Source organism: Zalophus californianus, chromosome 10 (assembly GCF_009762305.2).
Source record: "Zalophus californianus isolate mZalCal1 chromosome 10, mZalCal1.pri.v2, whole genome shotgun sequence".
NCBI classification, from domain to species: Eukaryota; Metazoa; Chordata; class Mammalia; order Carnivora; family Otariidae; genus Zalophus; species Zalophus californianus.
The window spans coordinates 72495936-72508560 of record NC_045604.1 but is presented as its reverse complement, the minus strand read 5'-3'; the positions used below and the strand labels follow the sequence as shown (position 1 = coordinate 72508560).

The 12625-nt window shown below is 43.6% G+C and overlaps 1 protein-coding gene across 5 annotated transcripts in view; it reads left to right on the top strand.

Moving 5' to 3' along the window:
* Positions 1 to 12625, top strand: part of LOC113931903 (CREB binding protein) — a 123167-nt gene that overhangs the window by 16277 nt on the left and 94265 nt on the right. For 2 of the 5 annotated variants that reach the window (XM_027610083.2, XM_027610080.2), the window contains exons 1-2: positions 1910 to 2022; positions 6938 to 7650. In XM_027610083.2, coding sequence (XP_027465884.1) covers positions 1926 to 2022; positions 6938 to 7650 — 810 coding nt within the window. In that variant the 5' untranslated portion in view covers positions 1910 to 1925. Of the gene's footprint in view, positions 1 to 1909; positions 2023 to 6937; positions 7651 to 12625 lie in introns of those variants that run through there. The other 3 variants (XM_027610084.2, XM_027610085.2, XM_027610081.2) reach the window with 2 other exon arrangements.

Here is a 12625-nt window from a genome sequence, read left to right as displayed (position 1 = left end):
TCCAGATCATCTAAGAATTAGAACCCTATGAAAGTGTTTACCATTCTGTGGATTCCTCTTCTTCAGATATGAGCTTTTTCAGAATGCATTGCCCTTTTTGGATTAATTTTTGTATCCAGTTTTTACTTAGGAGTTAAAAATTCTTTTTGTAAAAATTTCCAGGGTTGATGAATAAAAGTGCTTAGCTTTTCTAAGATTTAAGAGAAGCATTTGAATAGTCAGAGTTATAGTACGAGTAATGCCAAAGGTCATGTAAAAAAAAATAGGGAAGGAAAAACAAAAACAACTTTTTCAAAGAGAATGAGGGCTGCAGTGAGAAATGGGCGTGGGTGGGGGAGAGGAGGCATCTGTGGGAGGGGTGTTTCATGCTCAGGAGTAGAGAAACGTAACAGGAACCAGCACCTAAACTCTTACTCTCAGGTTTGTTTCTCAGGCTCTCTCTTATTCTGTGTTAGGCCATTTAATCTTCACACCGGCCACGGGATGGAGGGCCCTGGACGCTGAGGTGTATCCAGAGAGAGAAGTAGCCTGACTGGTCCCCTGCAGGTTTCCTGCAGGCTGCAGGAAAGGGGTGGGTGGGTAAAGAGAAGGATGAGTAGAACAGGGAAGCATTTTAAGAGAATTCATTATTGAATTTTGTTCTCTTTGTTTCTGTTTTATGATAGTAGTAACGTTAAGATAAATGTATCTTTAAATGTTTAACAAAATGTTTATATCTTCAGCTAAACAAGTAAAGTGTTAAAATTGTTATTTTGTATCCTGTAACTTTGGCACTCTTCTCCAGAATTCATTCACATGTTCAGGGTGGAGGTACTCGTGGAGAGCCCAGTCCCTCTTTCATGGTCCTTACAGCCTTGTGAGTTATAACTGAGAGTTGATATATGATTTTAAGACTCACTCATTATGTCTGCAAAGTATAGAAGAGTTCCTACTTCTGGCCAATACGAGATTTGATAAACTAGTTTGTACACATTGGGACAGAAAAATCAGTTCTGTGCCAATCAGAGAATTTAGGGCCCCAGTTGTCAATCAAAGGAAGAAAGTAAAGTAACATGAGAGAAAGAGGAGACGTTAGAAAACCTAAGGAAAGATGTGTTTTAGGGATGACTTACTTGCTTAGCTGCATTTTAACAGACTTTTATATGTTACAGGCTGGGCAGATGGACTCAGCCACTTACCTGCTATTTGATTTGTAAAATGGATAGCTTTTTTCAGAGTACCTGATAGTAGTTCATCCCTTGTTTAAGGTGAAATATGGACTTATGATAACGATGGCTAAGAATGGATCTTAGAACATGTGTAGGTTTCCTTGTCTTTCGGTGTTGAGAGGGAATTGTTTCCTGGAGCGAGGTTTCTCTAAGCAGTCCAGAAGTGATCCCTTGTGATCGTGCTTGATGAAGACCTTCTGTGCTGTGGGTGCCCCAGCCTTGTAGGAGTGTGACAGAGACTGGGAAACCGGTAGCTGCTTTTCTTCCACCTCCGCTTAATGAAAGGGATGGACTCTGGGTTAGAGGCCAAAGAGCCCCAAGAGAGAGAAAATTCCTGGTGGCTGCGGAAGCATGACAGGCTGTGTGTGATTGGGATGTCTCCTGCCAAGGCTAAGCCTCTAGAAAGCCGGGTCCCACGAATCTTGTTCAGCCTCAGCTCTGCTCCCTCCTGGGGCCGCTGGTGACTTGGTGGAGGAAAGGGAAACTACCTGGGATTGGAAGTGGTGAAGCTTAATCTTGAATCTTCAGAACTTCCGGTGATTCAGATTGGTATTGCCCAACTTGTGTGTTGGGACACTTTGGTGTATAGAAAGCATCACTCTGTATGTTGCAATATCCTGGCTTTCCTTCATCATTCTCCTTTGTCCGCTTTGTGAGCCAGAGAATATGTGCGTGGAGACAGTCACAGGGAGAAGAGGGGTGGCACTGTGAGCGGGGATGGCCCTCCGCACACCCTGCCCAGCCTACCTTGTCTTACAAAGACGCTCCCTGTGGATTTGCTTGTGGACGTGTGCACACGTGGTTGGACTGGTAGGTAAGGACGTAAGCAGAATTAGTCCGTTCTTTACACAACCAAACAGCTGTGAGATGTGTTTGGACTGAAACAGGGTGAGAAAAGTGGTTGAGGTGGCCAAAGTGTGGCGGAGCAGCACAAACCAAACTGAGCCCAAAACATACCGCCCATGACAGCTGTCAGAGTCGCATGTGCGTGTGGAGTGGAGCTCCAGTAAACCACTAAGAAAAACCACACTGGTAAATTTGAGAGTGGTGGAATGGTGGGTGGATTTTTTTTTCTTTAAATTTTTATTGTTATGTTAATCACCATACATTACATCATTAGTTTTTGATGTAGTGTTCCATGTTTCATTGTTTGTGCATAACACCCAGTGCTCCATGCAGAATGTGCCCTCTTTAATATGGTGGGTGGATTTTTAAAGGTAAGAAATTTTATAGTTTGTGTGCAAGAATAGAGTACGATAGCCTGTTCCAGCTTTCATCGTGTAGATGGGCTATTGTCCGTGTTTCGCGGTTGGGGGAAGTGCAATCCAGAGGTTGAACGGTTTGTTCAAGGACGCGGGGCTGGCTGATTGAGCCTGGATTTGAATGCGTGTGTTCCACTTGCAGGTGTGCCTTTTCCTTCCTCAGTTCCAGTTCCCACACTGGAATCAGGGACCTAGACTCTGACACTGTGTAACTGTTCATTTGGGTTTACCTGCTTTTGTCCTGACCCAGCTGCCCTCTCTTTGGGAAAGGGCTTCGAGACGATGGGAAGAGCCAATCAGGGCTTCGGCAGGTTGTTCCAAACTTTAAGTATTTGGAGTTCATTTCCTTCTAACGATTTACAGTGCTTGGCACCGACTCTTCATTCCCCTCCCTGGCAAATAGAAAGGAAACTTGGTCTCTGTCTTAATGGGTCCTGTTGCTGGTTTAGATGAAGTTTCATTTTCATGGTCATAGATTAAGGAGCATTGCGTTAATTAAATGCACACACCGGGGTTTTGTTTTGTTATAAGAATACTGAGTAGGGGCGCCTGGCTGGCTCAGCTGGTAGAGCGTGCGACTCTTGATCTTGGGGTTGTGAGTTCGAGCCCCATGTTGGGTGTAGAGATGACTTAAAACCTTTTTAAAAAGAAAGAAAGGATACTGAGTAAAAATGTGCATGTGTGTGAACAGAGTCTGGAAGATAACAGAAACATCAGTTATGTTGGAGAGTTGGTTTTTTTACTTTATTTCATGTGTTCTTCCCACCCCCGCCCGCAATGTGTTCTTTTTATCTGGAGACCTTAGTGGATCTCGAGATTCAGGACAGCACAGTGCCACAGAAGCTATGGAATGGAACGCACAAAACCACGTTGAGATGCAGAAGCTGGGTAGTTGGCAGCAAAAACCCTGATCCGTGGCAGTGTCTCAGCTGTCTGCCATATCCAGGAGTTGACTCCTGTGTCTCTTCATAATTATGTGTCCTGTAATCAGGAGGAAGCGACCCCAAATTGAGGGACATTCTACAAAACAACTGGCCTGTCCTCTTCAAAAATGTCACAGTTAGGAAAGAACAAGTCTGAGGAACCTTTCTAGACAAAAGGAAAAGACCGAGACATGACAGCTAGGTGCACTGGGGTCCTGAACTGGATTTTAGACCAGGAAAATAAATGTAATAAAGGGCATTATTGAGACAGCTGGCTAAATTTGAGTATTGTATCAGTGTTAAATTTACCAAATTTGATAAATGTGCCGTGATTTTGTACAAGGGTGTTCTTGGGAGATGCATGGTCAAATACTTGGGAGGAAAGACTCATGCTGTCTACAGCTTACTCTCACAGGTACTATAAAAATCTGTGTGTGTATGTATGTGTGTGTGTACAGTTGCAAGTAATCCCTAATTCCTTATAGTTGGGTAGGATGGAATGGGGTATATGTTAGTTAGAGGTGGTTTACTAGGCATGTATGTACAGAGAACTTTGGAGGCTGAAAAGAGGGACTGTTCTGTTCTGGGGTAGCCTGAAGACAGTCTTCGTAGTCACTGCGTTTAATCTGAGTGAGAGGTAGGGGTATTGTTTTCTAGACAGAGAACATCCAGAAGAAGGATTTCTGTTGCACGTGACAGCTCACTCTTGTGGCTGGAAGGTAGGGTGCATCAGAAGGTGCCAGGGGAGGGGCGCCTGGGTGGCTCAGTCGTTAAGCGTCTGCCTTTGGCTCAGGTCATGATCCCAGGGTCCTGAGATCGAGCCCCACATTGGGCTCCCTGCTCTGCGGGAAGCCTGCTTCTCCCTCTCCCACTCCCCTTGCTTGTGTTCCTGCTCTTGCTATCTCTCTGTCAAATAAATAAAATCTTAAAAAAAAAAAAAAAGATGCCAGGAGAACAAGGTTGAGAAGTGGTCAGGGGCCACATTCTGATGGCCTTGTATGCCTTACAAAGGAGTTTGAACTTCATCGGGTGACCTTAAACTTTGGCTAGAATGGCTTAAATGACAGGAAATGCATTTTCTCCCATAATGAGAAACCTGAAGGTAGGGAGGCTCCAGGGTTGGGTAACTGAGCTCAGAGTTGGCTTCACGACCCCAGCGTTAGTTTTTGCTACAGTCATCCCTGGTGTGTGCGAGATGCCTCCTCTCCTGTCTGAGGATGGCTGCTGTAGCTCCACGATGAAATGTGGTGAAGGAAAGGGAGATTTCTTCCTGAGCATTCCTTCCCAGTAGGAAGGAAAACCTTTTCTACATTGTCATGGCCAGCTTGCCTTCAACTCCTTTAGCTGGGATTGTGTCACCTGCAAGGAGAAGGTGCTTATGGGGGGGTGGCTTCTCCAATCAGTCCTACTCATGCAGCTGGGAAGGTGTTGCTGTTTTTTAGAGGAACCCCAGAGCAGCCACCCGAGGGGGTTGTGGGGCAGGCAGTCTTAGGGTCTGACACCGCGGAGAAGACAGTTCAGTTTTCTCAGAGAGGGTGGTGGGGGGCGGGTGGCTCTGTTTGAAACAACAACAGAAAGCCACATGCACTCATCACCCCACCACTTCTACCAGTACGATTCTTTATTTTTGGCGTGTTACTTGCCAGCCACTGCCCACATGCACACACTTCAGTTCTAATTGACGTGCCGTTTTGCATGCAATGCCAATTGCATGTTTTTACATCACATACACATTTTCCTACATTTTTACAGTCATCATAATTTAGTAGAGGTGTAATTTTTAAAAGATTTTATTTATTTTAGATAGTGAATGGGGGGAGGGGCAGAGGGAGAGGGATAGAGAGTCTTAAGCAGACCCCATGCTGAGCACGGAGCCTGACATGGGGCTCGATCTCGCAACCCTGAGGATCATGACCTGAGCCAAAATCAAGAGTTGGACACTCAACTGAGTCACCCAGGTGCCAAAGATGTGTAATGTTTTCTAATATTATACAGTAATTTATCAAACCTTCTGTTACTGGATAAAAGTAATAATAACAGCTGATAATGACGGTGCACTTAACCACCCACAGGCACTGTTGAAGTGCTTTACATTTATTAATTCATTCAGTCCCCACGAAACCCTATGAGGTGTGGTGGCCAGATGGAGGACACTGAGGCACAGAAAGTCTAGGTAATTTAGAGCTAAGAAGTAGGGAGCTGGAGGCGGAGCTGGGTTCAGTTGTAGGCAGTCTGGGTCTAGAGACTAACCACTAGGCTGACCTGCCTCCGTGTATTGTTTGCCCCTGTTTCGATATCACACATGAAGCCACTCTTGTCATAGTTCTGCTGATCTTGTCCTTTGTGCATGCACGTGTGGCCAGGTGGTTGTGGGTTGAAGAAAACGTGGTCAGTGAGGGACTAGAGATGACACTTAGGCCACATGTTAGAGAAATGGTACTTTGAGAGGGACCAGGAGGAAGAAAACGTGGTCAGTGAGGGACTAGAGATGACACTTAGGCCACATGTTAGAGAAATGGTACTTTGAGAGGGACCAGGAGGAAGAAGTTGCTTTACTTGTCATTGATTACTCGGTAGGATGATCTCTTCCGTTGACTTTTATCTTCCTTTTTGATACTTACCTGCTGGCCTCCTTTGTGTGTTTATATTCGGGAGTCAGTGTGCTGCCAGTCCTTCTGCAGGGCTGACGTTAGCCCCTTTCATGTGAGACAAGTAGCTGTTAAGTTATTTTCTTTTACTTTTAACTATTTTTAGTTTCTTTATACATCTTTATTTTCTGCAGCTTCAACATTTGGAGAACTCTCATTTTCTGTTTAGGCTGGGGTGGGTTTTTTTTTTAATTTACTTTTTTTAAAAAATAGGTAATCACTTAAGGTTAGGCTTTACTTAATTTCCCCAAATTGCTGTTCATTTAACCGATTCCCAGTTACTTTTTCACACACATGTATTCTTAAAAGCATTTTAACTTAAGTTCAGTGAAGGTTTAACTCCCCATTGATTTCCTTTAGTTTATATATCTACATTTCTCCTCAAGCCACATGATTTAATTATTGTTTTAGAATATATGGTAACATCTAGTGGGGTTGACCCTCCTCTCACCTCTGTTTAACTTTTCCTTCTTCAGAATTTGAAAAATAAGCTTCCTTGTTTTATTTTCCCAAATGAAGTTTCAAGTCATTTTGACATTACTCTTAAGATGTGCTGGCGTTCTGGGGGTCCTCGGTGGCTCAGTTGGTTAAGTGTCTGCCTTCGGCTCAGGTCATGATCTCAGAGTCCTGGGATCGAGCCCCGCATTGGGCTCCCTGCTCAGCGGGGAGCCTACTTCTCCCTCTCCTCCTGTAGCTCCCCCTGCTTGTGCTCTCTCTCTCTCTTTCAAATAAATCACATCTTTTAAAAAAAAATTAAAATTAAAAAAAACACTTTAAAAAAGATGCTAGCATTCTGTGTGAACTGCTCCTTTAGGTTAAGATCATAGTAACGTATGATAGTTGGAAAGCTGTTGTGGTTGCTTAGTTTCTCATTTCCATTTCTGTTTAATTTCTAGATTTTGGATCATTGTTTGACTTGGAAAATGATCTTCCTGATGAGCTGATCCCCAATGGAGGAGAATTAAGCCTTTTAAACAGTGGGAACCTCGTTCCAGATGCTGCTTCCAAACATAAACAACTGTCGGAGCTACTGCGCGGAGGCAGCGGCTCTAGTATCAACCCAGGAATAGGAAATGTTAGTGCCAGCAGCCCCGTGCAGCAAGGCCTTGGCGGCCAGGCTCAGGGGCAGCCGAACAGTGCAAACATGGCCAGCTTGGGTGCCATGGGCAAGAGCCCTCTGAACCAGGGAGATTCTTCAGCCCCCAGCCTGCCCAAACAGGCAGCCAGCACCTCTGGGCCCACTCCCCCTGCTTCGCAAGCACTGAATCCGCAAGCACAAAAGCAGGTGGGGCTGGTGACCAGCAGCCCTGCCACGTCGCAGACGGGACCTGGGATCTGCATGAATGCTAACTTTAACCAGACTCACCCAGGCCTCCTCAATAGTAACTCTGGCCATAGTTTAATGAACCAGGCCCAGCAAGGACAGGCGCAAGTCATGAATGGTTCTCTTGGGGCCGCTGGCAGAGGAAGGGGAGCTGGGATGCCGTACCCTGCTCCAGCCATGCAGGGGGCCACAAGCAGTGTGCTAGCCGAGACGTTAACACAGGTTTCTCCGCAAATGGCCAGTCACGCTGGACTGAACACAGCGCAGGCAGGAGGCATGACCAAGGTAAGTGAGCTTAAGTGCTTTGAATGCTTCCTGTTAGCGGGAGTGGGGAGCTTTTCCTTCTAAGCAAGCAGCACAGTGAAGCGGGACGATGTGGCACGTTCCTGTCCTCCTCCAGTCTTTCTTCCTGCCCCTCTGATTTGGAAGAGGGAGATTTGGTATCTGGAACCCAGAGATGAAGATCTCTGCCCATCCTGAAAGTGGGCACTCTTAAGCCAGCAGTAGAATAGCCTGCACGTCAGGCAGTTGCGAACATAGGGGATGTGTTTGGACTAATGGCCAGTTTTCAGCCTCTGAGGAAAATGGTGGAAATAGGACCACATGGTTGAAAGAGGCAACTTCCGGCGGGGAATCTGCTTTCTGTTGCATCACTGAATCTGGTGAAGGCTGCTGACCCTGTCCTTTACCAGCTGACCAAGTTCTTCCTCCGTATACCTTTTCCTTTTTATGTTCACCTGGTGAGGTGTCTTGCCACAGTCTCTGTTTTACCAAGAAGCTGGTCCACAAGCTGCCACGGTTCACAGCGGGTGAGGTGGCAGAGCCAGGGGCAGTGCAGGCCCTCGGGTCACAGAAGGACCTCCGCAGCAGTGGTTCCCAGAGCGAGGTCCGTGGGCCGGCAGCGCAGCACCAGGGACTTGTTAGAAGTGCAGAGCTACTGGACTCAGAACCTGGGGGGCCCTTTGGAGCCTCTAGGTGGCTTTGAGGTCTTTGCAGGTTGAGAGCACTGTTTTGGGTTTCAGCCACCAGTCCTGCAGCTGGCGTGTAGAGTAGGAGCTGAACGTGGAGGACAGGGAAGGCAGATGCCACGGTAGATGGGGACAACTGGAAAGCTGGAAGCTGACAAGCGGCATGCAGGCAAATTCCCAGAGAGGGAGCAGACACCATGGCAGCTCTGAGACAAGGCTCCTTGGTGGCAGCCACTGGAGCACCTGTTGCAGGCAGTATTTATAACAGCAAGTTCTAGAACAGTAGAACAGTTTGTGCTATTTCTTGAATTTGATTAGTCCAAATGAAGGAAAAGGACAGGTAAGAGTAGCAGTTTCCCCACAAAGCTGTCGCGGGCACTAAGGGACGCAGATGAAGCCTGGGACGGTCTTAGGTAAAGAGATAATTTCTTTTTTTTTAACTTAAATAAAAATGAAGTACAGTTGAATCTTGAACAACACAGGTTTGAACTACACGAGTTTCCTTATACATGGGGTGGATTTTTTTGTTTTTTGATAAGTACAGTACTGTAAATGTGTTTTCCTTATGATTTTCTTAATGTTTTCTTTTCTCTATTTTTATTGTAAGAAAACAATATATAATACATATACAAAAAATGTGCTAATCAACTGTTTATGTTTTGGTAAGGCTTCCGGGCAGTAGTAGGCTATTCGTTACTAAATTTTTTTAGGAAGTCACAATTTTTATGCCGATTTTCCACTGGGCAGGGGTCGGGGCTTCAAACCCCCACATTGTTCAGCAGTCAACTGTAATTCCAACATTAAAATTGGCATTTATCTCTTTTGAAGTGTTGTTAAAGGGGAGGGAATGTGAACTTAAATTTTAGTTGTCCCTGGCGTTTGCAGAGGGGTCTGTGTATGCACATGCCTTCCAGAGGTAGGTTGAGAAGAGATTACTGTGGGTTTAGGGCTCATGGTCAGCCTGATGTTTGCTCTTTCCCAATTCACTCATCAATCCATGCTACCCCCTTACAAAAAAACTTTTTATTTTGGAGAGTTTCAGTCCTGTGCAAAAGTAGACATAGTAGTTTAATGCAAGCGTTCTCAAACTTTTTGGTCTTAGGATTGTTAGGCCCAACTGTTGAGGGCCCCAAGGAAATTTCTTTAAAATGTGGATTATATCTATCAATATTTGCCACATTAAATACTGAAACAGAATTTTGAAAACCAGGCACACATTCTTTTAGCCATTAAGCACGGTGATACCACAGGTCCCAGAGCTTCTGGAAAGTGCCTCTGTGTTTTTGTGAGAGAATGAGAGTGTCTTAGTATTTTATGAAAATAGTTTTGACATCATGACCCCCTCCCCGCCCCGAAGGTATCTGGGCTCCTTGACTATACTTAGTGAGCCATTGATAATGTGTATTCCTAAAAGTTAGACAGGGTAGACCTAAACCCAGTGCCATTCTCACATGTAAATAAATGAATGATTTCTTGTCATCAAGGTCTACTAGATAACTCAAATTTCCAGTGGCCTCATGTGTCCCAATCTGTTTTTATGGGGTTTTTTTCCCCCCTCCAAATTGGAATAACTATATTCAGTGGATATGGCTTTTAAGAATCTGTTAGTCTCTAGGATCCTTACAATTCATTTGTTGAAGAATCTGGTTGTTTTGTCTGTTTTGTTTATTGGTTCTGGCAGGTTTCCTGCAGTCTGGGCTCTGTTGGTGTGTCTCTCATTTCATGCTCCTGGCTGCCCAGGGCTTTCATTCCTTTGTACAGAGTGATCTCTCTTTCAGACAACACTTGGCGAGTGCTCACTGTTGTGGGGACAGTCGTCTCTGCTCCCCGTAGGTACCCCAAAGAGGCTGATGGTAAAGGAAGGACAGGGACTGGTGTTTTTTGGAAGGGTTGTTGTGGCTTTTGGGTGGGACAAAAGAACTAATGGTGATGGGCAAATAGTAAGAGCAAGAGACAAGTTCGTTTTAAGCCAGATAAGATTTTAAGATGCACAGGAGGGAAAAGAAACTTTTTTAAAAGATAATTTTGTTTAAAAAATTATCATCACAAAGGAAATGCAGATTGCCTATAAAATAATTTAAATAATAAAAAAGAGCAGCCTCATTTCTTACAGATGACCACTTATTTTTTTTCCCTCGTTTATTTTTTGTTTTTGTTCTGTTCTCTTTTTTTTAAGTAGGCTCATTGCCCAGTGTGGAGCCCATTGCAGGGCTTGAACTCAAGACCCCGAGATTAAGACCTGATTGAGCTGAGATCAAGAGTCAGATACTTAACTGACTGAGCTGCCCAGGCACCCCCAGATAACCACTCTCTACAAATATGTTCATAAGAAATGGAACCAAACTACATTAGCACCTTGCTGTTTTATGTAACGGTATATACACTACTTGCCTTTCCTTAGCAGTGCACACAGATTTCCCTTGTTTTCATCAAGTAGATGGCAAAGTATTCCATTAAAGGATGCACCATAATTTATTGATCTCCTCTAATGATGAACATTTGGATTGCTTTTGATTTTTCATTAGTACAGCTGCAATGAATGTATTTTTTTGTATAGGCATATCCACATGCATCATGGGATAGATTCTGTGAGGTTATTAGGTCAAAGCCTTTGTTAAAAGTTTTGTTTCTAGAAAGTAATCCTGTACATGGTTTAATAACAAACCACAAAAAAAAAAAAAAAGTAAAAAGGCACCACGAGTAAGAACTGAAAAATTAATCTCCCTTAACTCTTGACCTTTGGCTCTCCCAAATTCTCTCACCAAAGACAACTATTTCTTACCTATCCTGTTGGGGATGATCTGTGCATAGAGAGGTGAGTGTGTGTACGTGTATCTGCCCTAAACTTAAAGAGTAGTATAGTATAACATCTCTCTCTCTGCCCCTCCTTATATGTATGTTGGTATACATATACCTCCTTCTTGCCACTTTAATGTAAGTTGGAAGTTCTATGTTAGGCAGAGCTCAGTCCTTCTTACTGGGTTTGATATGGTAGTAGTCCCCAATTTGGGTATATCTTAATTTATATGACTAGTGCCCTAATGGCTGTACATTTAGGTTGTTTCCAGTGTTTTGCTGATGTAACAATTTTGATAATTCATCTTTCTACAGCTGAGTGTATCTGCTAGATAAATTCTTGGTAGTGGGGCAACCCTGTCATGACTTCTCTGACTCTGGAGAGCTTTTTATGTGTCCTTGCTTAATAAAACTCACCCCCCCTCCAAATCTTGGTAGTGAAACTTCTGTATTAAAGGCTACTGACATTTTTGATAAGCATAGCTGTTGTCAAATACTCTCCATAAACATTGTGCATTACACCCTCACCAAAAGCGAATGACTCCCTGTCACTCCCCACCCCCCCACCCCCTGATTCTTACCAACACTGATAGCATACTTTTGCTGATTTGCCATTCTCTTAGGCAAAAATGTCTTTTCATGAATTCATGGGCATTTATATTGTACTATTCGTGTCCTCTGCTAGTTTTTCTGTTGTGTTTCCTTTTTTTCTTGTTGTTTTGAATATTTTTTATATTGAAAGTTAAAACCTTTATTAAATGTAAGCTTTTTCCCCCTCTTTTTTTTATTTGCTGAAGTCTGTTTTACCAGGAGTATGGCTACTTGGGTTTACAGTTTGATAGTTCTGTGTTTTTACCAAGTGGATGTTTTCAGTTTTTATAGAAACAGATTTATCCATTTTTTCTTTTACGGCTTTTGGGTTTTGTGTTATGTTTAGGAATGCTTTCTGTATTCCAAAATTATGAAATATTTTTCTGTATTTTTTTCTGCTTATATCTTGGATATTTAGCTCAGAATTGATTTTGGCCAGAGTGAGATACAGAGATCTAGCTGTATATTTTTTTCCAAATGGTAGTCATCATCCCAGTGCCATTTATTTAGACGGCTGATCCAGCTTTTTTCCCCACTAATGTAACATACCATTTTGGTTAGATTTTACTCAGTTTTCACATATACAAGGTTTGGGTCTAATTCTGGACTCTTTGTTTGTTTCACTGATCTTTGCTTATCCTGTGCCAGAAACTTAACTGTACTACCTATATAATTTCAGTACATGATGGAGGTAGTTGCTCTTCATTCTTTTTCAAGAATCCAGTATTTTCTTGGCCGTCCTTATAAGATACTCTTCTAGATGGGTCATTCTCAACCGTATCTGCACATCAGAATTACCTGGGGAGATTTTTTAAAAATGCAATGCCTGAACCCCACTGCAGACCAATTAAGTTAGATTCTCTGGGGTGTGGTATGAGCATTGATATGGTTCACAGTTCCTCATA